This window comes from Phaseolus vulgaris, chromosome 2, assembly GCF_000499845.2.
Source record: "Phaseolus vulgaris cultivar G19833 chromosome 2, P. vulgaris v2.0, whole genome shotgun sequence".
Taxonomy (NCBI): Eukaryota; Viridiplantae; Streptophyta; class Magnoliopsida; order Fabales; family Fabaceae; genus Phaseolus; species Phaseolus vulgaris.
The window spans coordinates 28,359,709-28,387,310 of record NC_023758.2 but is presented as its reverse complement, the minus strand read 5'-3'; the positions used below and the strand labels follow the sequence as shown (position 1 = coordinate 28,387,310).

At 31.3% G+C, this 27,602-nt stretch overlaps 4 protein-coding genes across 6 annotated transcripts; 2 read left to right on the top strand and 2 right to left on the bottom strand.

The window, feature by feature from the left end:
- Window positions 1-4,060: 4,060 nt before the first annotated feature.
- On the bottom strand, window positions 4,061-4,833 carry LOC137811238 (uncharacterized). The gene is made up of 3 exons (XM_068612901.1): window positions 4,554-4,833; window positions 4,413-4,460; window positions 4,061-4,329 (listed from the first exon to the last, which is right to left on the bottom strand). The coding sequence occupies exons 1-3, from the start codon at window positions 4,753-4,755 to the stop codon at window positions 4,202-4,204; spliced, it is 378 nt and encodes a 125-aa protein (XP_068469002.1). The 5' UTR covers window positions 4,756-4,833; the 3' UTR covers window positions 4,061-4,201.
- Window positions 4,834-6,217: 1,384 nt separating this feature from the next.
- On the top strand, window positions 6,218-7,430 carry LOC137811243 (uncharacterized). Its single transcript, XM_068612905.1, has 2 exons — window positions 6,218-6,495; window positions 6,777-7,430. Exons 1-2 carry the CDS (start codon window positions 6,365-6,367, stop codon window positions 7,219-7,221), a joined length of 576 nt encoding a protein of 191 aa, XP_068469006.1. The 5' UTR covers window positions 6,218-6,364; the 3' UTR covers window positions 7,222-7,430.
- Window positions 7,431-8,463: 1,033 nt separating this feature from the next.
- LOC137811241 (plastoglobulin-1, chloroplastic) lies at window positions 8,464-13,083 on the bottom strand. Its single transcript, XM_068612904.1, has 3 exons — window positions 12,447-13,083; window positions 9,852-10,047; window positions 8,464-9,037 (listed from the first exon to the last, which is right to left on the bottom strand). The coding sequence occupies exons 1-3, from the start codon at window positions 13,037-13,039 to the stop codon at window positions 8,726-8,728; spliced, it is 1,101 nt and encodes a 366-aa protein (XP_068469005.1). The 5' UTR covers window positions 13,040-13,083; the 3' UTR covers window positions 8,464-8,725.
- Window positions 13,084-16,948: 3,865 nt separating this feature from the next.
- On the top strand, window positions 16,949-26,060 carry LOC137811237 (inactive poly [ADP-ribose] polymerase RCD1-like). Of its 3 annotated transcripts, none has more exons than XM_068612898.1 (8): window positions 16,949-17,346; window positions 17,732-17,794; window positions 21,655-22,889; window positions 23,657-23,898; window positions 24,173-24,270; window positions 25,213-25,338; window positions 25,417-25,512; window positions 25,764-26,060. In XM_068612898.1, the coding sequence occupies exons 3-8, from the start codon at window positions 21,802-21,804 to the stop codon at window positions 25,788-25,790; spliced, it is 1,677 nt and encodes a 558-aa protein (XP_068468999.1). In that variant the 5' UTR covers window positions 16,949-17,346; window positions 17,732-17,794; window positions 21,655-21,801; the 3' UTR covers window positions 25,791-26,060. The 3 variants fall into 3 exon arrangements, with proteins under 3 accessions (XP_068468999.1, XP_068469001.1, XP_068469000.1); XM_068612899.1 differs by having other exon boundaries at window positions 17,066-17,346; window positions 19,879-22,889; XM_068612900.1 differs by lacking the exon at window positions 17,732-17,794 and having other exon boundaries at window positions 16,981-17,346.
- Window positions 26,061-27,602: the final 1,542 nt, after the last annotated feature.

The window sequence follows — 27,602 nt, the reverse complement described above, 5'->3', positions numbered from 1 at the left end:
CTTTTAAGTGGATGGTGGTTTCAAAAGTATGTGTTTAGTAATTTTTTTTTATGGCTTTTTCGTTAAGAGTAAATGACTGAATGAAAAATTTATATAAGTATTTTGTATCAAATAAACAAAAAGTTTTGTATTTGAATATTGAATATCAAATATTTATAATAATAATAATAATAATGATGAATAATAATAATAATAATAATATTTTTTATATCTGCAATGAAAAGGAACTATTTGGATTTTCACACTTCACATCCTTGGTTCTCCTTCTCACTCAATTTCATTTAGCGGTATATTAATTTTATATTTTTGTTATATTTTCCAATAGTACTTTTATCACTCCATTACCTATATAAATATCTCAAATTCAGTAGTCATTTATAATTTTAAGTTTAAAACTGAAATCATACTAATTTTTTTTTTATTGAAATATGTTTATGAAACTGTAAACTGGAAAGGGTCTTAATTTTTTTAAATTAATGAATTTTAAATGAAAAAATATTTTAATCATGCAAAAGACTATATTCACAATGAATATGAGTCTAATAATAGAACTTTATGACACGACTCTGATACTTAGTCTAACTTAAATGTCTAACTTAAATTTTTTCTTTAAAATTTCATTTTTTTTCTAACATTGTACCGTTATGTAACTGATGTTCCGACTTTAAAATTATTAAATTAATATTATTAAAGTTAAGCATTACATATGAAAATTTGAAAATTGGAAGCTCCATTTAAGTAGTGTATATAAATTTTATATTCAAATGATGAGGGGGTTTTTTTCAAGGTTACCGTTGAAACGTGAAATTGAAAACTTAAGGCGATGCCGGCATGAAATATTTATTTAAAAAATATTTTTAAGTTTAAATTTAATTTTACAAAACCAGTTAATAACGTGAGTTATACTTATATTTGTAAACTATGAAATTGTGGTATTATATATTGAGTCTGATTATTTTTTTTACATTCTTGTAAATAAGAATAAAATTTGTATAAAAAATCTTAAATAATAATAAATATTTTATATAATAATTTCATAATTTTTTTATATTATTATAATAGTTAAAATAACAAAATTATGTATCATCACATAAAAAAATATTATTAGAAATAATATAGAAAACTAAAACCAATTTATATGTTAAGAAAAATGATATATAAGTAGATAACCATAAAGAATTATAAGAATAATTTGATTAGAAATCATTTCTTCCTAAACTGAATAATTTAGTTGAAAAATATTCTTCTTAATTAAAATAAGAATATTTTTATTCATAATTGATTAATTGATGTGGGATTTTACTAATAGCAGCCACACATGCATGACATGAATCTATGTCACTTTGTTTTAAACTTTTTGCATTGTGAAGTAATTTGTGGAATGAGAGAACTTCTTCAATGTCTATTCACGAGTTATATAGTTTTGCCAAGTTCAGCTCGTGAAACCATGCCCCACATTCTTTTATTTATTAAATAAAGTTGTTGTTTGGTGATAACTGTAGTTGGGATATGGACCATTTCCTCTTTATTTAAACTTTCATGTCATCATCAACTTTTAATTTTCAATAAATGCAAAACCAGAAGTTGTGGTGGGTACAGTGGATACATATTAGATGAGTTTAGAAGAGACAAAACCAATGAGATATAAAATTTATCAATCATGAAATGTTATCATAAAGTAAATTTTTAATCCTCAATCAATTAAATTGATCAATTGGTAAGCTTAATCGTTACGCAAAATTGCTTAGTAGGGATTCAACTTTAGCCCCACTACCAACTAAAAGGGGAGGAACAAAAAAGTGTGCTTCAGGAAGAAAATGGAGCATAGGTGTCAGTGGGAAGAACTTTGCATCATTGTTATGTTCGCCACATGACTTTGTGGATATACTAACCACTTACTGATTTTTTAATATGTTAAAAATTTATATTTTATATTTTAATTATTTAAATAAAGAAATTTAAAAAAAATTAAAATAAATAAATCAGATAAAAAAAACATAATTTTATTGTAAAAAATTGTGTCAAAATTACATAAATTTAATATATAAATTAAAGTCGTGTTAAAATCATGTAATTTATTATAAAATTGTACAAAAGTAAAAATCTACACTGCTTCAATAGTGCATATGTTCACAGAGGCCACTGTTAAATTATACCTATGTAATTATATATTTCACAAGTATATTTATTTATAAATTATACAGTATTATGATAAAAAAAATAAAAAATTCAATTTGTCAATGTATTGTAATTACCATTTGGTGAAAACAATAGTCAAGTGACTTTTTGTTTTTGTTTATATTATGAGTGTTTTGAATAATGGGATAGGTACTGAAGTGACATTATTGGTTAATTTAGTTGATTTTTTAAATTATTAATGCACCAGAATAACTTTCATAGATTATAAATAATGTTGAATTGAGAATGTCAAATTCATCTTGATGAAGTATTGATTAAGATTGATTTAAAAAATATAAAATAAAATACCTAAAAATGAGAAATAAGGTTTATGAAATTTCAAATTCTTAATTTTTTTTACACAGCAGATGAAATATGTAATTCACATACTTTATGAAATTCTAGTTTTAAAAATATTGCAACAATGTATTTTATTTTAAAGTATTTCAAATCTCTATTTAAATAAATTATTAATTGATTTACTTATTCAATTGTATGAGTTGGTAGTTTTAATAGTGTTTTTCTTTGGTCAGTATTAGTTTGTATTGTTAGTTCAACATTTTAATATTCGAACATACATATATTACCATTTGGCCAAGTCAACTCACGCAACCATCAAGGGATGACGATACTTTGACACTGTTTTAATTTTTTTATATTCGTTCTACAACCAATAATAATAATAATTTATTATAATATAAATTTAATTTAAAAAAAGTTGTAAAGTATTTTTTTTTCACTAAATTGTATGAATAAATTATATACGAAAATTGTACAAATTGATTAAGTATCCAAATTTTAAAAAATATTTAAATAAATAAAAATTATCAAGATACACAATAATATCTAACATATTTAATAAAAAAATTGGCAATTATTTCCTCTTTGGACTTTTTTTTGCCAAATGTACCCAGTCAACAAGAATTATACATGTTTATTAATTAGTTTAGTCTGTAACGATTATCTAATATTTCTAAGACAGTTTTACACTAATTTGTGTGTCAAGTAATATCCAAAATGTTTTAATACTCTCCAAACAATAATAAAATGCACTAAATTAATAAATAGTGCATACTTCAGCTGCACTAGTATAATTTTATTATTTCAAATATTACTTAGGAATTAAAATAATACTGGACAAATATATATATATATATATATATATAAAATAATTTATTTTGGTGTTATCCGAGGATTAGGCTACGTGTCTTCTTCTTCCAATGGATGTCGTGAATGCAATATAAACTATATATATCTAAAAATTGATGTGATGATATATTCTATCATGCCTATCCTATCTATCTTTGAATATCATTAGGGAGCAGCCAATAAAAACCTCCAGGAATGCCCCACGTACCAGACACACACACGCTATCATAGTCTGCGTCCGATCATACATATACTTTACTAACCATTATTCAAGTTTCATCCAAACACACATAGACCAAACAAATGAAGAAAGGTTCCAAGCAAACACATATTTATATCATGAGTTTTTCACTTAAGCACCGACACTTTTGCCCTCTACAGTACTTTTCCTGTTCGTTGCTTTCCATTAACTCCCTCATACAATGACACCTGGACCTAACCTCAGAGCAACTCAGGTTGCACGGACTTCCCATGCACTCAGCGGTAACTCTTTCAGTTTCTAAAACAGCCAACACCTCACCCCAATTTCCTTCATCATAAAAAAACTCGTCAAATTCCAGCTGGCACTTAACCGCAACCCGAGGGTGCAGTAACGGTCCCCAACTCCAGCTGTATCCAACATTCACCGGGCGCACGCAGGCTATCTTGCGCCCGGAACACAATACCGTGAACACTCTCACTCACTCATTTCCTTAGCAGAGAAATAGAGATGACAAAAACAAAATGGAGAATCTAAGCAGGTGAAATTGGTTTTTATTTTATTTTAAATTTTGTGGCGATAAATAAAAGCGAATCGGATGTACAACGTGAACAAGAATATAGAATGGAGGCAAGGGAAAATATTACGGAAGGCGAGGAGCGAGCACATGTGAGCTTAAAAATCGGCGAGTTTCCGGTGAGAGCGAGATTTCGGAATCTGTTGCAAAGTTCGGATCGCCAAAACCTCGCTTCTTTTTACATCCATGTAATGTCCAATGTCGCCGCCGATCTTGTCCGGCAAATCTAGAAACAGATCGATACAAATGCATGAACAAAAAATAATTTAAAAATAAAAAAGAAGGTCGAAATGCATTGCTTTTGCGTACCTAAACGATGCGAGGGCGAGCGGTTGAATCCGGAGAAATGATTCAAGTCTGAGAGGAGGAGGAGGAAGAGATGAGGGATTTTGAAATTGAGAAATTGAAGTATGTGATATTATTATATGAAATAGGTGAGTGGTGGAGTACCTGATGGAGAGGGAGCGTGGGAGAAGAGGTAGAGGATGAAGAAGCAGAGGAGAGTGAGGACAGGAATGAAGTGAACGAACTTGTGCGGTGATGGAGGCGGCGAGGAGAGACGGTTAGGTTTGGGAGCATCGTCTTCATCGGAGAGGAGCGCCTCTAGTTTGGGGACTTTGGGTGATGGTGAACCCAGGGATTGTCTCTGCATCGTGGCTGCTACAAACAACAGAATGAGATAGAGACGAGAGAGAGAGATAGAGAGTGTGTTTCTTGTCCACTATGAATGAATTTTATTTTTAAGCTTTTTCTTTTCTTTTCTTCTTATTTTATTTTATTATTATTATTATTTTTATTTTTATGCTGAGTTGCTTGTCTTCTTTCTTATTGTGTTTCCTTTTCCTTTACTCATCTCTTTGTTTTTGCCTTTTCACTTTGGGATGCCTTTTTAGGTTCTCCCACCTCTTTGCTCTAGGATAAATTAAAGAAAATTAAAATTTAATGTACTGTAATTTTAATGTTTTATTTTTAATACTATCTTACAAAATGTGGATGAATTTCTCTTACTTATTAAAATAAATTTAATTTAGTTGAATGAGTTTTAATTACTTATCCTTAGGAAAATCAAAATATAATATTGGCATTTATTTTATTTCTAAAATATTATATTATATTGGGTACGTTCATTTATATTTTAGGTTCTTTAAGTTTGTTTGATGAGAAATTATCGGTAATAAATGACAGTGGATTTTTCTCCCTTTGATGATATAACACGAGAATCCAATACAATTATGCAACCTAGGAACAAGAGATAATTAGGCTTATTTAATCAACCCTAAAAAAGCGAAACACGAAGGACACAATGCAATAGGATCAGCCTAAAGAACCCAAATAGGCTTCACCCACACAAAGCCCAATATGAATTCGGCTTTGCTGTTTCTACTTCTTATTTTGCTAAGCTTTTACACCCTATAATTTTTGTAAATTTTGTTTAAATAATTTTGACAGAAAATTCCACTATTTAGAAAATATACAATCAAAATATGTCTTCATTGTGTTAAGAGAGAGTGCATGAATCAATACAAAACTGAAACATGTTTTCATTCTGTATTGTGAAATTCTTAATTTTAATTATTTATTTACTCAATGTACATGTATATTTTCAAAATTTTAGGTCGTGTATATAGAAACTACTCACTATAGCCCATATATGTATACTTTCAAGTTTATTACCCTTTAACACATTTTTAAATCTATTTTATTTTATGTCATTCCAAATTGTAGAAACTATTAAATAACTAACATTTTTAAATATATCGCCTACGTAAAAAACAATTATAAATTTGTGTATATAATAAGTTATGTGATAATGCAAATTAAAGTTAGTGAAATAATTACAGACTTGCTTAACTGAGATTATTTTTATTGTTACATTTTAGAAATATGAAGTAAGGGCACGTTTTTTATTTGACGGACGTGCCACTTCAAACTATGGGGTCACAGAATGTAAAGACGTGCATAAAATAATTGCAAAATATTAGTATTTTTGGACATTGGGCTGAGCTTGAAAGTTCAAGGCCCATATGAAGAAGGTAGAACAGTTGAGAGGTGCAAAGGCAAAATTGAACGCCAAAAATGGTGCAAGAGGAGGGGAAATGAAAAACGCAAGAAGGAGCGTCACCGAAAGAAAATTCTGGAAGCGCAAATGAGAAGGGGAACAGAATATTGGGCGGCAACAGGAAAAGGAATTGTCAACATTAGTGTTCAAGAACATTAGAAAATCGAAAGAGAGGAAAAAAGTTGTAGAGAGAGGAATTTCAATGGTGTTGTGGGAGATAACGCTAGGAACCGCGTATTTCTTGGGTCTCAAGCGAACATACAAGCTCGCTCTCAGGATTCAACGCAGGGTCGTAAGCCCCAAGTACCCTAAACTTCGCCAATTTCTTCACAGGTTCCTTCCTCTCTTCGATTCCCAATGCTTTTCTTATTCTTTTCTACCGGTAGGCAATAATAGGGTTTTGATTTTATTCACACAAAATTGCAATAATTTTGTTAAGGATTGCTAACTATTAGAAAATGAATTGTGACCTCAAGATCCAGTGTTTAAAAGGATAGTCATTAATCAATGATCAATCAATTGCTTTTAGCTGATTAAAAAGAACTAAATGTAGATTCCATCATGAAATTACGAATGGATGTTAGGGACTTACGTTTCTGTTCGGTGTTTTGCAGACGGACCCGTGGTGTGTTCGATGTAGCAATCAAAGTTCATCGGAACATTCAAGATAGGGACATAGAAGTAGGTAGGAATATCGGGAACTTTATATTGCGGTGCCTGGACCGAATGAAACCATCGGCGCAGATTCGTGGTCCACCACCTTCGAATGGTAAGCCCACTGAAAGCATTGGAAGGCATGCCGCAGGAGGTGGCAGTTCCAATCACAAAGGTTCTGGGACGTTGAGGAGGGACTCTGATAGGAATTTGTTTACCTCAGCAAGGACAATGGCGTCTCCTACAGTTCCGAGAGTGATACGACGGTCAAATCCTGGTGGGACTACCATCCATGGCAGGCACTTTAGCGTTTCTACGCCTCAAATTGTCTCATCAAATTATAGAGTAAATTTGTCAGGGGGTGTTGTTAGGAAGGACATTATGCAGTGGATGATGCATAACTAACCCTTTTGGAAAATGATGGTGGTGGCATACGCAAATTTGTCGTTCTGTTATCGTTGTCTCTTTGTATTCTGTATAGTTCATCAGGCTTCCTTTTGGATAACCAGTGGTTAAGCGTTTGTTTTTAGTTTTGATTAAAAGAACTAGTTGTTAATATGATGGATAATTTTCCTGTTGAATGAATAATGACATGGAGATTGTGCTGTTCTTTAGTTTGTTTTTCCCAGCAAAATTGGTTTGTGCAACTTGTAGTCTGATTTTTTCCATCCGTCAACTGCTCAGGCATACCGTGTTTATGCAAATCTAGGTACCGTGCTTATATGATATTCTAATGCATTCTTCTTTGGAGGTGACATTACCCTTTTTTTCACAACTGTTCTCACGCAAAAGTACAGATGCGAATGTAGACATAGCAAGTATTATTAACTAACCAAATGCAGGAATCACGGAACTGGTTTTCTAGTTTTATTTTTTGCTCTCGAGAATTTGCTGATTTTGAAGCAGAGGCTAACAAAGCCCGAAAAGGTTAAGCTGATGAATAATTGCAAGTATTTATTCTTATAATGTATTTATACATTTTAAAAATACCCATCAACCGAAGTTGGAGCTAGATTTTCAAATGTTTCTCCAAGTGGTAAGTGATAAATAACCTAAAACTTCAGCTTCGCTGTCTAGACAAAAATTACCGCATTCATTTCTATCAATTCTAACTTATCTAGCCGACAGAGTATGCGTTACGAACTATGCGTCATCTACACAGTCATCAATTCCTTTACATTTAGTTCGGTACGAGAAAATCGAAGTTATTGTCTGTGACAGACTATGGCATGTATCTTAGGTACAAAATGTAAGACCCTACATAGATGATGACATAAAAATTTTAAGTTTTTATGTTTAAAATTGTTTTTCTTATTGGCGGATTTCTTTTCTGAAAACTAACAAAGCACAACACAATAAACGAGTCCTAATTCCTAAACATAAAGGTCAATGAAAAATAAGTTTTGTCGGGAAAACTACTAATTTCCCTGGTGGGTTTTTTTTTCTTTTGAAATGAATTGATAATGTTCAGTTATCAAACGGTAGCAAGAGAATGCATGCCATTATGCACCCCAAAACAATCTCTTGAAGAAGGGTGAGAAATCAATAACAACCAAGTCCAAAGTATGCAGAACAGCAACAACTGCGTACAAAAATACCCATTTTGCATATAATTTTAATCTAGCTCCCAACTAAGACAAAACAGTCTCAATCTCAAAAGTAGCTTCATAAAATCGATTTCATATTCCCTCACCAAATCAATATTTCACCGAAGCTAATAAGGAGTAGACACTGTCTTTCCGATACTTTTATATACTGTAAATTGCAGCCTGAAAACATAACCCGTCATTTTTAAATATACATCAGCTTGAGAGGAAAAAGAATTGAGACATTTTGAATAAACCTTTCAGATTATTTTCAGGGGACGGGGACGGATGGGAGATGAAGAAAGACTATGATGATTACTTTCCTATTGATCAAGAAGGGGACTTCCTTCTCTTGCCAGGATGAAAAGACCACCATCCCCTCTTGATATTCGCAAGTCCTGATCAAGATATGTAGTAAGAAGCCAGGAGCTTGTCCTCTCGCCAGGGATGGGAATCTTCAGAGGCGGCTGACCAGAAATGACCCGCGATATGTTTTCCACCAGACCTTGCAGTGGACCAAGGGATTGTTGCAGAGGCTGTAGGCTAAGCTTTTGGCCAAAAATGTCCACATTTTCTGGTAGTTCAACTTTGGACTTTATCTCTGGAGGTTGTACTGAACCTTCTTTAAAAGTGACCTGCTCGCATTTAAAAATGTTAACAAGAGTTCTCTGATCACTGAAATCTCAAAAGTTCATATGCACACTACACAAACTATGGATTAACATACGACTTTTGCCTGCATAAGAATTGCAATATCATTAACAATAAGCATTATACATATCATATTTGCGAGATAGAATAGAAGCGACTATATATTTAACCACTTAATTATAAAAAGATGAACTCTTTCAAGCACCAGCAAATTACAAAGCATGGAATGATAAACGTAGTAAGTATTTTTCTTTTAACATCATATTAGCTGTACATATTATCCTTTATCCTCTTCTTTTTTTCTTTTGGCCAATAAATCAATACAGTCAAAGATGTCAAAATGCACAATTGAGGAAGTAAGGTGAAGCGTCAGCACCTCTTGCAGTCTTACTGATCAAAACACTGTCTTCAGCGTTACAGGCGTGTCTTCATGGTCCAGGTGAAGCACACCCTTAATGAGTTGTCAACCATTGCAAAATAATAAGGTCATACCATCTAATTTGCATTAGACTTTGACAATTTTGGCACAACCAGCTCATGGTTTTGTGAAACATCTTAATCTTTTATTTATTGTGAACATTACCTTTATGGCTCAAATAGTTCATTTATATGGAAATCTGATGCAATATAGTGAAATATTTTACTCTTCCTTTTAACATTAAAATAATTCATCAATGAGAAATTCACTTTTGGTGCCTTTCACCTTTAGATGTTAACCCCTAGAACCTTTTGTCATTTTACTACCTTGTCTTTAAAAAATCAGCATTCATTAAATAATAATGTTTTTCAAGGGAATACCTGTATTCTTGCAGGGCTTCGAACTTCAAATGAGGCAGATGCACTGAAAGACAAAGATGCAAAAGGGCTAGATAATGTTGTGGAGTTTATAATGGTGAAGCTACTGGTATCAATTGTTTGAGAAATCCTGTCCACCTTCAACAAAGGCAATCTTCCTGCTGCTAGAAGAGGAAACAGTTCAGAAGATGCTGTGTACCTGAAAACAGTTTGACAAGCAAAGAAACAATGACTTTATTTAAGAACTAGCACAATACATTCTGAGTTTATTTTAATGTCAAAAGGAATATTAAGTGTTGAGTAACAAAAACACTTCAAAGGTTTATAATTATGAGTTTTGCCTGTAGAAAATTTTACTTGATAGCTGTTACCCCAATATTATCCTCAATTTTCAATCAGCCAGCAATGTAATATAAGCACATTACACTAAATATGAATCCAATAAAAACCAGAGACAGTATGAGAAACCACCAAAGTACAAATGGCAATCAACCTTTTAAGATTCTTATAATGATAAAAAAAAAAAGGAAAGAAACAGAGCAAATCATTCATCCCGGTGGACCAGGGTTAATTAGTTTAGTTAAGTCAGCATTTGGTTCTGAATACTGCAATACTAACATTAACCCTTTCCAGTAAAACTTCCTCATGACCTTTTTCACCTTTCCAACTCGACTTGCTGGTTGTCCAGCCATTTCCAGGGCTGATTAGTTGAATTTAGAATAAATATAAATATATACTGTAAAAAATGTCTATAAATATAAATTACTTAATTGAATATATTTAAGCAAGAAAACAAAATTAGAAGGAGCCATAAATCATTATTGGTCAAGTTTAGATAATTTTTCCCTCCTTTCTCAAACATCTAATCCACATGCACTTAGAAATTGTTTCATATATTTTTTTAAGTGATACTTTTCTATATATAATTATTTGATTTTTGTGATGTGCATGTGATGTGACGTGCCTTTACCATTACTTCATATTGCCAACAAATATTTGATAACATTAATTTAGTAGAAAAGTAATATTGATATGGCATTATTCAAAGGTTGTGTTCCTTCCTATAATTTTATTCAAAATATATAACATATCATCCCTTACTTACAATTCAACATTATTTAAAGGTGGTTCAAGTTTCCTCCTCCTAAGGATCCTTTTGGTTTCTAATAACTTATTTCATCCCTTATTCAAATTTAAAAAGGTATCCTTTTGCTATTTAAAAGATTAAATAAAAAGTATTCTTAAAAATTAACATTAAATTTTAAGGATTAGCTTAAATTTGAGGTACAATAAAAGAAAATTTAGCTTGCAGCTACAAACATTTAAAATTGTTCAATTGTAAAAAGTAAATATTATTTAAAAAATATTATAAGAATGAAACTTCTTTATTCACAATATGCATCTCTAAAAAATCAAAATAATGATATGTAGACAAATATTACTTAAGAATTATATTATATTTTTTCTAAACACACAGGAAGCTATGGATTAAAGAATTTAGAAAGATAAAAAAAATCTATAAACACACCTAATAATAATTTATGGATATTGTAATTATTTTGTTCCTTGCACAAAAATATTCAATTAAGTAATTGGTATTTATATGAAAATTTTCAAAAGTTGCGTTTTTGTTGTTGGTTATAAATTTGACTTAAATGACTGACAACCAACATGTTATAATTTCCCTTAGCTGACTGGCTCAATGAAGGGATTTAGTTCCTTGATGGGATTCCTAGCCCACTCTAAAAGGCTTTTTAACAGTTGCAAACTGAAGTTCAGCCAAGTTATACTACTGCAATGCAATTGCTGTAAAGAAAGTGTTCTAAACTACAAAAAAATAACATGGCTTCCCAACAGTCACAAAAATTCCGTCTCAACTTATCCTGGAAACTCTAATCAACAATTCATACGATGATCTTGTGCCATAAAGAAACCAATGAGTACTTCGTACTTGTTTAGAGGTTGAGGTTGATGAAGAACAACAATCTTAGTTCAACAACTTCCTCTCACCCACTTCTTCTCCCCTATGAATTAGTTGGTGATGTAGATGATACAGGCTTGTCATTCTCAAGGACATAAACCATGAAGCCTTATCTATCAATCAAGTAATAACATATTCGTAAGAAAAGACATCCTACATCATACAACAAACCCCGTGACAGGCTCATGAGGAAAGAGCCACCAACCCCTCAACATTTCACCTATAAATATCATATGGCAACCTCAGTCAAATACACATAATCGATATACAGTAGCCTTTGCTCAAGTTCAACAGAAATGTCAACCATGAAGCACTGTTCCAGTTCTCCATAACATCAACCAAACTCACCTAACCTAATTATGTGAAACAGTGATCTTCTGAAAATAGTCTCAGATGTTCATCGACTTAAAACATGTTTAAATCCTATAATCTTCTCTTACTAGGTTCACATGATGCGTTTATACTTATCTATTGCTCCAGTCAAACACTCATTAAACAATTATTGGAAAACAATTCATTCAAAAACGCAATGATACATAAATCATGAGACATTTTATATGCATAACGATATTATAACACACACGAAAATCACAATTCGTAAAGAAATTCACACTTACAGCAACACCCAGTTCCCATCTAGAATGGCAGGTTCCTCCACCGGAGCAAGGTTAGGGTTCACCGCTTCCAACTGAGTCACCAACTCGGACACCTCAGCACGAACCTCGGACCCGGCTTGAATCCCTAACTCGGTGCCATAGAGAGTATCTACCAAAGCACGCTTCAGCCCCTCCACCTTATCATCCACTCCCTCCTCTGCCGGAGTCTCAGCGATCGGAGTTCCGTTCCCGCCGTCTATATATCCGCCAGCGTCGGGTGCTTCACCTCCTTCCTCCCATTCGTCCTCGTACTTGGGAGGATCCGAGTCGGGAAGCTTGGACGACGACGCTTGAGCTTCGGGCTCGAGGTCTTCGCCCCACTCGTCGGAGATCTTCCCAGCCGGTTTGCCAGCGTCGTCAGCGGCGGAGGCGCGGAAGCGACGAGAAGGGAACCTGGGAGAGCGAGGTGTGAGAGAGAGGTGAGAGAGCGGAGAGGAGAGAGAAAGTGGTTTAACGTTTTGAGAGAAGATGAAGGGAGTGCGGGAAGTCACGGGGACGAGAGCCATCGGAACAGGGTGGCTATAGGGTGAAACCCAAACTGAAATCTGAGCCATTTTTTTCTGCTTCTCCTCTGGTTAGTACAACACAGTTATGCTTTATAACAACCACAAATAACTAATTGACAAATTAAAATGAACCATGAATAAGAAATTTGACATTTATTAATAATATTAATTATTTTTTTTCACTATTAATTTCAGATGAGTCGATATTAAAAAAAATAAAAAATGACATGTAAAAAAATATATTAATTAATTAATTAAATTTTTTCTTCTGTAGTTTGTTTGAAGTTTTTATTTTTAATTTGTAGTTTTGAAATTAGAGGGTATAATATGTCCATGTTAAAGTTATAATTGATTTAATGGTGATAGATAAAAAAATAATAATATTTTACTAAAAATGGAGTTGTTTGAAATGAATTGGAAAGATAATTAAAAATAAAAATTATTTTACTATATATGAGATTTGGTATTTTTGAGAATATATATTTTTTTTATCTTAAGTTTATTTGTATATAAAAATTGTCTATTAATATTAATTTAAAAAATTAAAAAAAAAAATATTTTTTTAGATAATTCATATCAAATAACAAAATAATTATTTTTTTAATAAAATAAAATACATTAAACGAATCAGAAAAAATTTATGTAGAATAAGGGTATAAAAAAAATCTTCTTTATATACCTATATAAATTATTATTGTTTATATCACATTTTTATAAATCCAAAACCCATAATTACTTTTTTTAACTTTTTATTCTAGATGCATCTCTATTTAAAATGCATAAATTCGCCTATTTTAAAAAACATTTGATATTTTCTTACGATGACGTGTGTGTTTTTAATAATTAATTTCATTTCTTATTTAATTTAAATTGAACAGTGTATCTTTTCAACATTTAAAAGTTTAAATAAAAACATTTTCTTATGATAACGTTAACTTGGATGAAGTTTATTTTTTAAAATAAAAAATAGCATGTAATTACAAACATTTTAAGTTTTCACTATTTAACAAATACATAAAACAAAATAATTGTATATAGACAGGTATTAGTCGATAAACTATAATATTAAACACATCTTAAATGGATAAACATAAATAGACTATATAATTGAGAGACAATCGTGTTAAAAAAAACATATGATAATAATAATGGATATTTCTATTGGGTTTCTTATTTAATTTTAAATAATTTTTTCTTTATCCATTATGATCATCTATACATACAATGTATTTAAATCACATTGGCCACACAACTCATCAATCAAGTTATATTTAATGCACATGTGAGGTAACATACTGTAAAGTCAACCTTAATGTTACATGATACTATTACTAATTAATAAAATAGTATAATAACATCCCAGAAACATATGCATTAATATATTTATTAAATATCACATTAATTATAATGATATATATTAGTGACTAGTTAAGATCGTCTAACTTTGTAAGTAAATTTTGATTTCATTAACATTAGTATGATCTATTAATATTTTCACACAAAATCTCATAACACATGTAGCATAAACAGTTTGGATGTGTGATGATGATACATATTTACTATATAAAAAAATCTAAAATATATTTAAATTTTTAAATTATATATGTATGTGTGTTTTTTATCTTTATAAAAAAACTATATTTTCTACTTATTTTTAGTTATGCAATTCAATCAATCTCACTTTTTATTTTTATTTTTATCATTCTCTTGTTTTGTATATTTTAATAAAATAAGTATATAAAGAATTAAAATTAAACACTAAGAAGATAAACATAACACTGTAACAACATTTTTCATATAACCAAAGGTCCAAACAATTTCAAACACCTAAAGTCTAATGTAAAAATTAAAGGATAATTCATATTACATAAAACCATTTAAAGTAAAATAAATAAATAACAAATAACAGTCACTCATTCATGTAATCGTATCATAGATGACTTCAAATTCCTAAATAATAAAAAATGGTAGAAAGATACATAACTAAAATAATCAAAATAATCATAACTAAAATAATTATAACAATCATAAACATGTATGTTCCAACCAAATAAAGTAATAAGATTAATAAAGGTAGGTTTTAGGATTTAGGGTATATTAACACAAAAATATATCTTTTAATATAACTTTAAAAATCTTTATTTTATCTCTTAAAAATGATTTTTTTTTATATTTTTTTAATGAAAAAATATCATGAGACCAGTTTTTTTTTTCTTTTTAATTTGAAACAGTTAAATTTTGTACAATAAAAAATAAATGTCACCCTATTTTTTTTTTTTATTACAGGTAATATTAATACTGTTTGTTTTCATAAAAAAAATTATTGATTTGAGAGTTTAGGTTTAGGATATGTATTTTTTAGAAGCAACGTGCAATAATCAAATAGGAAGAAATTCCAAAATAATCAATACTGATAACCTAAAGCTGTGATGGTGGCAAAATGAGAAATGTGTTCTAAATGGTTATCATTTCTAAGTCTCAGTTATTTATTTTAATTTTTTAATATTTTTAAGATAAGGTTTCAATGAAATCAAATAAATGATATATCTAAAACTATTATGACTAACAATTTAAAAGACGTTTACCTAAACTTTAACTTATTGTTTAATTGATAATTACAAAAATGAACACTTTTGAATTTATCTGTTTAACTTGTTGCAAAGGCTATAAAAAAACAATTGTTTTTTTAGCAACAAATCGTTACATGAATTTTTTTTATTTTTATTTTTTGTTAAATCTTTTCTTTTATAAATTAATTCAATTTTTTAAAAATTATAGCAATCATTTACAAATTTGAAATAAAAATAATAATTATAAATTTAATTCATTAATACGAAAATATTTCTATTTATTCTGTATGTATTGTTTATATTATAATTTAATAAAAAAATTATAACATATATTTTACTAATTAATGTTATCATTATCATTATGATATCCATTACTTAGCTTAATCTATCAAACCTAATGTTGCATCATTTTTTTACTTTTTAAATTATTGTGTACGTCGTCACAACCATCAACATCGTCAACCCCACGACCATTCTTCCCATCTTTCATGATTACAGACTATCGCAACAATGTCAGAACGCTTAAGGGGTTAAGTCAATCGTGATCGAAGAGGAGGCATATTTTGTAAGAGATATTGTCGTCAACCGCCGACAGTCTTGCAATCACCAAAAACCCTAAACCAAAATGTTTTCTTCATATAATGAAGTGTCCATAATCGCGATTACCTGGCATAATGGATTACCTCGTCATTCATAATCAACTATTTATACTAAAACTTACCATTTTACCTCTCTGTAACTCTAATTTATACGATATTGCTCTTTCGCTAACCACCATGTCACAACCTCAAAGACCCAGAACGACCCATAAATATGAATGGAACACCATAAAACCACCTCCCGAACCACCAAAATCTTTACATGCATGAAAAATAATATATGTATCATGAACAATGAAAAACATGCAGAACTACCATGCAAAAAAAAAAAAAAAATTTCATATTTATGAAGTAACACTTAATTTTTTTATTTTTTCTAATTAACGAAAGTATCAAACATTATTGAATCACTCCACTAAACTCTGAACCAACATAATCTTTGCATACATAAAAAATAGCATATAACATCATGAAGAATAATGACATACAAAACTACCATGCACAAAAATAAAGTAAAAACATTTTTATAATTATAAAATAAGAACATTTTCATCAATTGAACATACTTATCTTTTTAGTATCATAAAATTAGAAAAACATTTAATTGATGCAATTGAAAAGCTGAAATGGTTGGTAGTATTTATTATTTTTATTTGATATCAATGTAAGACCATTACTAATAAACAAACTAAAATCATCATCAACATTGAGCAAGATTTGATGAATGATCAAGGGTCATTAATAAAATTTAAATTCCATAATTAAAATGTAGCCGATCAAAATTATGTAATTAAGTTTATTTTTTTAATTTTCAAGATGCAAGTCCAGTGAAAACGGGCTGTGAGAAAGCAACATGCGAGCCTGGTAGGTTTATCAAAGCCCTAGAATGAATCTTGCATGAGTTTACTTGGAAAAGGGGTGGTGGTGAGAACACTAGGGGTCTATAGAGTGGGAAAGGTCTCCACTGTTATGTTTGTCCTCTAGTCGTTTGGGTTCTACCAAATCCTGTCATTCGCCGACTCAACCACATAGGGTTGTTCTTCGGCGAAGAACACTACCATTGCATGTATCTTCATCCTAGTTGATGCACTGGAGTTGAGAATAGAGATTAAGAAAAACAAAAAAAAATAAAATTCTGTGGCAAATAGGTAACTCTGTGTAGTTTTCTGTGTTTCTACTGTCTGAGGTAATTCTGAAACCTTCTCTCGATTCCTCCATATGTTTTATTTTCAATTGGTAGTTTGAATGATTGCGGTGATTTTGAAAATTTTTCGCTTTTGTTTGGCTTGCTTTTGTTTGGCTTTGCCATTAGAGGCAGTATTTGGTAGATCGGTTGGGATTGGTTGTTTTCTGTATTTGATCTGATTTTGATGTTTTTTTTCCCATGAATTTCTAGGCTGATTTTGCTATTAGAATTTGGAAGTGATATAAATGTGGAATTCTTTTTGGCTGTGTTTTGTTTATAGAATGTCTTTGCTGGTTTATTAACTGCCACGGACCTTTCGATTTCTTGATGTTTTTTTTTTCTCTGTTTTTTTTATGATTTTTATGCTATTAATTTCCATCACCAGGAGAAGAGCTGTTTCAGGAAGAAACATGTTGAGTATGCACACACTAGCTGCATGCATGGCTGGGTACGCTTAAGCCTTTTAAATTCATTTATACATGCGCGATTAGTTAATTTTGTCGTAAATCTTATGTTTCTCTGATTTGTGAATTTCTTGATGTTTAAGGTTTGGTGTTTGTCTAGGTTGCCTAGATAATTGTTCTGGTTTGGTGAGAATTTAAAATAATAAATCCAGTTGCTACCTGGAATTTAGTTTATTATTTTTTATTCTCTTAGTTATCCATCAATCTCTCATTTTATACAATCAGGGGTTACTCTTAGTTTTCTTGGTCTAATTGAATTTCGAATTTTGGTTATTTTCCTTTCTACCTACTCTTTGTGGTCGTACTTGTAATGGCATACATCAAGCATGCATGATTTTTGGCCTGTTTTTTCTGGAGATATTTTTGCATTGCAAACTTAATATAACAGCAGTGCATTTTTTTCATATATTTATATTTGCATCTTTATATGACTCTATTGGAGTATTTAGATGATAGCAAACACAAACTATTTGGATATAAACTACTAGTAATTGGGTTCAGAAGTACTAACTATTCTCGAAAATCTATTAATTATCTAATATTGAATTGTGCATTTGTGTTGGTGAAAATTGTATATGATCTTAAAGTTTAAGTCTTGTAAGGGGAGGACTTTCTCAAGCCTTAGTTAAATACTTAGGCTGTGTGTATAGGTGATGTGGGACTAAACACACTCCTCACTCCTAGCACAATGAAGGTGCCAACAACCCTCATGCCTTAGGATATTGGCTTGCAACATATATAATGTGGGTGATCCAACAATGAATCGAGGATGGACTTTGATCACGTATTATTAGAGTATAGTTTTACTCTGTTATTTTTCTTTTCTATATACTCTGCACATCTATTGATGGTAGGCTGTTTTTCATTCTATTGTACTTTCTAACTTAGAGTTGGTTAGAGCACGGGTCTCTAACTCTTATCATATAAATACTATATTACTGTTTTCAGTGGGCTTTCATTTTAGATAATAGTTCAAAAAGTTCCCCAATATCTTTCTCTAATCCTAGATCTATACGTGAACAATGCCTTCTTTGATGACACCCTTGAGGAAGAAGTCTACGTGATCCAACCTCTTGGATTTGAAGTCTCAGATAAGTTTTTTGTCTGCTGGTTGAACAAGGTCATTTATGGTCTCAGTCAAGCTCCCACCGTTTGGTCTGACAAATTGAGAGCCACATTGCTTCTGTTTCAGTTTTCAGCAATTAAATGTTATCCATCTCTATTGGTCTATTGTACTCAAACATATGTCATCTACATTCATGTTTATCTCGATCACATTATTATCACTAGGAAATCTTCTACTTTGATACAAATTTTAATCTCCAAACTTTTGCTCTCTCTTTAAGGACCTCCATGTGCTTGTTTACTCTTTAGCCATTAAAGTCAAGCATAAGTTGGATTGTTCACTCATTCTCACCCAAGGAAATATGTTCATGATCTCCTAATAAAAATCATTGATTGGAGATGGGACGACTAATTGTTTAGGTTATTGCATGTTGCATGTTGTTATCTTAGTCCTATGTTGCAGTATAATAAGAAATTTAAAGCTGATTTTTAAATGAAGCTTGGAATGTATGATTGTTAGATAAGTTGGTTGGAGATATTGATGAGATCAATAAGATTGATGCTTAGATTGAGAGTTTCAAGTGTAAATATGGATTATTTTGGTACTCTAATAGCTTAACATGCACTTAAAACGAAAACTCCAGCACAATAGTGGAAATTATATGGTGATGAACATCCACAATTACAAAGGTTTGCTCTTAGAGTATTGAGTTTGACTTGTAGGTCATTTGGTTGTAAGTGTAATTGGAGGGCTTTTGAGAGGGCAAGAACTTAAGTTTATAAAATTGATTTTATAATTATTTACTTATACCACCTATTATGTGGGTATGATGTGTTAGTTCATTTTTCAGTTATTTAGGTCCACCACAAAAATAGAAATCATTTATGGTGAAAGACCATGTATGATGTGGTGTTTGTGATGGCTAATTCAAGATTGAACAAGAAGGATGTTCAAAAGACAAAAATGACTATAACATTGATAATATTGCTTTTGATGATGAAGGTGAATGAAGAAGCAAATTCAACTTTGGATGCTTCAGATGAAGACATCTTAGTTGAATTTGGAGAAGATGTTAGTGGTGTTATTGCATCTAATGATGATTTGGAGATTCCTCCGGTTGTTGAAAATGATGAAGGTCGTGGAGGAGATGACATCAATGAAAATGAAGATAGTGTGAAGGACGATGATTATCCTGCTTTTAATATGAAAAATCTCCTTGGATAGTTTGTTTGTATTAAGCAATTATGATTCTACTGTTTATTATGAGTAATTTTATGAATGGTTAACCTATTTGTAGTTTGTGTATTGAATCTTACTACTTAAGACCTACTATGTGTTATTTTTATTGTCTCTATTATTTTAATGCATGCACAAGTCTATGAATATAGTTTTTCATATACTCAAAACTCTTATTATGATCCTGAAATTCCAATTTTTTATCCCGATCCTCGAGTTTGACAACATTGGTATTGTGATGCTGATTGGTCCTTTGACCTAGATAACTAATGGTCTAGATTTGGTGGTACTATGTTTGTAAGATCTAATTTGGTATCTTGGTAGTCTAAAATGCAAACAGTTTTTGCTCGTTCCAGCATTGTGTTAAGAGTATATTTATACTTTGTCTTATATTTCTTTTCTATGTACTCTTTTTATAGCATAGATGGTATGCTGTTTTTCCTTTTATCGAACTCTCTAACTAGCTCTTTTTGTATCACTATTTTCAATGGGTTTTCAATTTAGGAAATAGATCAGAAAATTTTCTTTGTATCTTTCTCTTAAATCTAATACAATTGGAATTATGCTTAATGCCTAACTCAATGACATGAAAACAACTTACAAGGTGAGAACTTCCTTAGCCTTAGTTATGAATACTACTTAGGCCATGTCTATTGGTCCATGAAATCATTAGACCTAAGAGTTTCAATTAGCACAGGCTAGGAGTGACTGCAATTAAGGCAACTTTCGAATACCTCTTATGTCTGGTGCTTTAAAAACCCAACCAATAATCAACTCAATCAATATACCGAGTTAATGAGTTACTAGGCAAACTAGTAAGTCACTAGTTGAACCACATGAGTTCTTTAGGTGACTTAAAAGAGAATATTGTGTAAATATACTATTTATTTATTATATATATACTTAATATTGTTATGGTCATGTGAGGATGGAGGTTCTGGTGCTTAAAATGCCTCGGGTCCTATTCTTGTCAAGGGGGGAATTTTACATTTTCATTCAGAGCATACATTTCCCTTTTAATCAGCACACAGCCCACAGATTCCATTTATTGCTATGTGCATTTACTGGACTTTGTGTATCAACTTTTCTTGGACCACATAATTGCCAGTAGCTCCCGGGGCCATGTGCTTCAACTTGCTCGTGGACCTCACCATAAAATGGTTGCCTGGAACTGGTTAGCCGGTTTTACAAGTGGCTCTGATATATGAGAAGAAGTTCATGTAAGATTGAAGAAATTTCGCCTAGAATGAATAGGCAATGGACAATAGCATTATCCTGTTCATTGAGTTTATTTATATTTAAAGTCTTCCAAGTCAACTGACTGTCTTTTGGATGTTGTTGATTACTCTTTTAACGATATTTTATTAGTTCAATGCTGTTTGAGATAGTACTTTTGCGATATTTTACTTGTGTAAGTATCATATTACTTCATTTTGTTATGCATGGAATGCTTTTATTGATTTATGCCTTGTTCTTTATTTTTTAACTTATAAAATGATCCTATATATTAGTTAAATATTCTAAAATGTTTTAAATATCCAGGGAATACCAAATATTCTTGATATCGTGGTCTTCTGCATTGCCGCCACAGTTTCTTTGAAGTTTCTCAGGGTCTAGGGTTGTATTCCATTAATGCACCTTAGAATATTTACTTAGGCTTGTTTGTAGATAGTTTTCTTGCTGAAAGAAATGGAAGTGAGAACTGCAAAGGCATTGGATCGGATTGCACTCAGATTGAAGAGAAAACGAGCTACCCAATATGCTGCACGTATATGCCGAGCTTTGCAGCCTTCAGGCAGGGTTGTGAAACAGAAAAAAATGGGTGAATTTAGAAAAAAGCATGCAAATGCTGGTCCTCATATTGGGCGGTCCTTGAGTAACCGCTTTTTAAGTTATAAAAAGAGTGGGAAACCGGCTCGTCTGATGTTCTATAAGAATAGCGAGTGGGTGGACTTTCCTAGGGATATTCTTGATTTTGTTAAGAAAGATCTTGAAGTCAAGAAGTCGGTTGTGGAGGTGGAGTTAAATGGGTATCATATGGTGTTAAATTTTTTCCGTATGTATATGTTGAACATGAAAACTGGTTTGCAACAACCGATTGCTTGGATTGATGAGGCAGGAGGCTGCTTTTTCCCTGAGGTCTATGCTGCTTATGATGAACAGCCTTATAATATCTGCAAACAGGACAGTGGAAAAAGTACAGAGTCATATGATTCTAATGAAATAAAATTACAATTAGAAATTGAAATAAATGGGCTGGATCAGTGCAAGTTGAGGGAGTGTACAGAGGAGTCCAATTCTTTAGTTAATGGTATTAGAATTGATACTAAACAAAAAAACTGTCCATATGATGTAGAAGTAGAAAATAGCATTAACAAAAAGGACTGTGAAAATGTTGACGAATCTATACAGCAAAATCAAGACATAGATTTAGATGCATATACTGAATCTATATATGGAAGGTTGGATTTCAATTTTGTACACAAGATATTTCTTAAGGGAATGAACAATAATGGCATTACTGATTCTGACATTGTTGGAATTGACCGGTGCTCAGGTGCGTCAATGCAAGCACGATTGGACCTATTCTTGAAGCAAGTTGATATTACCAAAAAATGTCATGGAAATGCTAATGTTCAGTATGCTTGGCTTGCTTCTACTAAAGGAGAACTGTATACAATGATGGAGTATGGGCTTGGCCACTGTAGACTATCTGCATCTAAAGGCATATATGGCACTGGTGTTCATCTTGCAGCTGTTACCTACCCTGACACCAGGTTAATTTTGATATCTTCAACTGCAAACAACTTAATCTTTCAAATTCCTTTTTTTTGTAGTCATGATCAACTTATATGTGGCTTATCTATTATCTGGGTGAAAGTAAGATGAATGGTTGTGTACGAGCTTCTTCTGATTTCTAGATTTAGCTGCAAAGTTGATGAACAATTTGATTCTATATGTTCTAATGCAATTGGTCACCAAAATCTATCTAAATTATAGCATGAGTCATAGTCTCCACTACTGCAATTTTATGTTAGAAATTTCTATGCTAGTATTTTTTCTCATCGTCGATCTTACTTTTGTTCTTGACTGTCCATATGTTCTTTCTCTGTACTCTATGCCATTGAAGAAGTATTTATATTTATATAATTTTTAAGGTAAACATTATTGTCTAGATATTGATAAAAATTGAATATATCCTAAATTTATGTAGTAGAATACTGGTTATAAAGTGTGTTATTCATAACTGCTGGAATATTCTTTAACCAGTTTTTGCTGTACTACTTTTACTTTCGGTGTAGAGTTGTGAGCATATTTTCTTCCTGGTTTTGTTCTTTTCCTAATTATTATAATTATGACTGTCAATTTTTTTGTTGAGATTGTTTTATTATATGTATATTACACACAGTACTTTTTTTCCAATATCTACTTTTATCATATTATTATGTTTATTTCACACTTTATTGTGCCTACTATTATGTATTTTATCTATATCATTCTTTTGGAATGTTTAGAGAAGGATTAAATTTTGCTGTATGTACAGTGCACGTTATTGTGATGTTGACGAAAATGGGGTTCGACATTTGGTCCTTTGTCGTGTAATAATGGGGAACATGGAGATTCTCCATCCCGGCACTGGTCAGTTCCAACCCAGTAGCTGTGAATATGATAATGGGGTGGATGACATTCAATGTCCGAGATATTATGTGGTGTGGAATATGAACATGAACACCCATATCTATCCAGAATTTGTTGTTAGCTTCAAGGTGCCTTTTGATGCTGAAGGTGATAAATTGTTCCTTTAATTTTCCCTGTTACTATTTAATATTATGTACTTAGTACTCAATGAAGTAGAACAAAAGGCAAACTAGTTGATACACGTGGATCTTTCTTTCCTTTTGGTTGAAAAATTTCTATAAGATGTTAGTATTAGGAAACATTGCTTCTTCAATAGATTGTTGATACCTCCTCGTGGGTGGTTTCTGATGCGAAGTTGTATGAGTGTTATACCTTTCTTAATTTTTTGTCTTGATCATTAATATGTGATGCATTTTTACAGCTCTTTTTTGTGGAAGTGAAAGGAAGAATACTGTTTCTGGGGTTATGACAGCCTGCCATGGACCTCAAGGACTCTTAAATTCTTGTGCAGTAGTTAAGGTATGTTACTTGATATTTGAGTTTTAGACTGATTCTTTCCCAGGCTTTGTATGTTAATACCTATTTTATAACATTTGATTTTACCTGCAACTGTTATCTTTGTTTCTGTTTACCTTTTGGCCTTGTATTTTCAATTTAATATTTAAAAGTACATTGTGTGTTTTAAGGGAAATAACTCAGAAGGAGTTGGAAGTTTCATGAAGGTTTGACTATTAAGGTAGTCTGATAGTTATAAAATGGTCTGAGTTATGGTTGCAAACACAAATTAGAGTTTTGGTGAGGAAAAACAATATTTATGCCAGAAACAGATTAGGGTATGGTTTACTTTCCCAATAATCAGTTGGTAATTTAGATTGAAGGTGATTGGGACATTACGATAGCTTCATAACATATTTGAAGTTGTCTGAATGGTAGTCTGTTTTCTCCCCCACAAGGAATTCAGTCATTATTGTTTTAATATCTCATTTTTTTGGTTTTTAGGTCCTGTTTTGTAGATAAGAGAGAAATGGAGTGAATGGAAATAAAAATAAGTGAAAACAGGGTGAGAAATAAAGTGGAAGTTAAAGATATTTGGTTGAAGATAAACGGAGAAGAAATTAGGAGAGAGAGAGAGGAGAGGGGAAATAGATTAGAAATAAAGTAGAAAAGTACTGGTGGGACCCACTCATTTTTAGTTATTTCCTTCTATTTCTTCTCTATCAGACACTCTTAATTAAATGTATTTTTTCTATTTTCACTCTCACCCTCCAACCAAACACGTTTGGTTTTCTATTAGAAAAGTGCCAAATGTACAGTAACCAGGAAATACTAGTTTTACTTTTCTGTTTACAGTTTCCAACAAACACTTTTTTGAAATTTGTCTTAAGTCAATATTGTTGGCATTATTGCCCCATATAAAGATCATAATAGAAACAATTTTGGATTTGTGGGATATTTTTCCAGGGAACAACTGCCGCAAGAGGTCCAACATCGCCTTGGATGCCTTTTCCTTTGCTTTTTGCTGCTATCAGAAACAAGGTTCCTCCTAATGATATGGAACTTGTCAGAAGACATTATGAACAGTTCAGGGTATGTAAAGTAGCTCCACTTGTTGCCTACGCCTTGATTGATGAAATATCTCTAATATATCGTGCTGTTCTTGTTCAGTCAAAGCAGATATCCCGGGAAGATTTTGTGAAGAATCTGAGGTTAATAGTTGGAGATGCTCTATTGAAACTTGCAGTGACCCAACTTCAATCGAAGGTATAGATTACCTTTTTTTTTATAATAGGTACTGTTTACTTTTTAAAAAACTTAATTTTGGCTTTGAAATCTTGCTATTGGTCTTCAACTGTGGTATAATATTAGTTTATACCTTATAAAGGAATGACTGGCTATTAAGTATGTTGGGTTATGAAATTCGTATTTGTAATAAATTTTGAAATCATAGGCAACTAACTTGCTTCTGCTATGTGGTCATACCTCCTAAATGATGTTTAACTGGCTGCATGCAGATACCATCCAATGTTAAGAAAGGCTAAGGCTTTAGTATTTTGATGGATATTTCTGCTTTTGGAGGCAAATATTTTCAATTTTTTGCTGGACAAGTCAATTGTGATATTATTAGCTCCTCCTAGCCATTTCTTTTCATCTTCTTTCGTCATTTTGGAGTTTGAATGTAGTTGATGCTAGAACTTCATTAGTTTACTTTAAACCATCTGTTTTCAGATACATTCTCAACCCACCTATTTGCTACCTTATGTTTTTTTTTTATAATAACATTCATTAAATATTTCCTTTTGTCTTTTTCACTTCCACTTCTCATCCGTATTTTGGATTGGTGTATCGCATCATAGAAAATAAGTTTTGAACAACTCTGGACATGGAAGAAGACCCCAATTTCTTGAAAGATGAATCAAACTTAATCATTCTTAAGGGACATAATTATTTGAAGATATTGTTAAAATTAACAGATAACAAACAATTTATATTTAGTAACAATTTATATTTAGTTACTAAGGTTCATTGACCTACGGTCTATTAAAACCTGGTATAGTTACTTTTTTTTTAATCTAAATTATCCTTCTTTTTTCACGTGCTTTGTATGTCACATTTACAAATACTGTATCTCCACGTGTAATCTAAATTATCCTTCTTTGTATGTCACATTTATAAATACTGTATCTTCACGTGTAATCTAAATTATCCTTCTTTGAATGTCACATTTATAAATACTGTATCTTCACGTGTAATCTAAATTTTATCCTTCTTTTTCACGTGCAAACAATCATGTTACTGATATAAAAAGAGTCATCTATTTTTTATATTAATGTAAACATTTAAGTTGTGCTCAATAATTTCATAAGTTGCAATGCATTTACAACATGGAATACCACGGGTGTAGAAAACAAGAAAATTCTCAATTTCCTACTAGACATTACAATAACTTCACAGAAAATGATTTAGGTTTCCCCATAACAGAATGAGGAAGCTTTTTGTGAACCTTCAATTTTTTTTATAGATTGCTTGTTTTGTCATGTTCACTGCAATTAATTATGAAATTGCATGATTGTTAATTGATACGTGGAAAGGAAAATAATATATATTTTTTTTGTTAGTTTGGGGATAGGTGGGTATGAATTGTTTTTTTTGGAACCAATGGTGAAATGGAAGAAAAAAAGAACCCTTTTTATTATTTATGTTAAGTTTCTTGTTCTTCAAACCAGTCTAAAATGGTTGTCAGAATGTATTTGATTTCAGAACTAAATTAAATTTTAGGAGAGAAAACAAACCAATCATACAAAAACCTACATTATGACAACGACGTTAGTACTTAAGTCGTTGATGCATCGAGGGTATATGTGACGAAAGATGAAGAAAATCTGGATGAGCTAGCTCCTTCTTATGAAGCTTTATGCTCATTTCTTCTCCAATGTCAATCCCACTCTAACCAGACACTTCCTAAAACTCGATGTTTATAATCGTTGAAAATCCTATAAACTCGATGTTTATAATCGTTGAAAATCCTATAATCATGGTTTGCATATGATGGAGAATTTGCAACAAACCAGATCATACCTGAAGATAAGTATACATCATCATCTCTGTCATTCTATATACTGCATCATCATCTTTTAATGTAACAGAAAAATCAAATTATATATATTTTAAAAAATAATTGGACGAAATTAATTTTTAAAAAAGTACTAAACTAAATTAACTGTTAACCCTTAATGCAGGGATAAAAGATAATTATATATTAGAACTCGTGTATAAAAAGAAAAAAAAAAATCTTAGGAGAAATGTTTTATTTGTTTCTGATTAATAGCTGTTTACTAATTGTTTTGCAATTT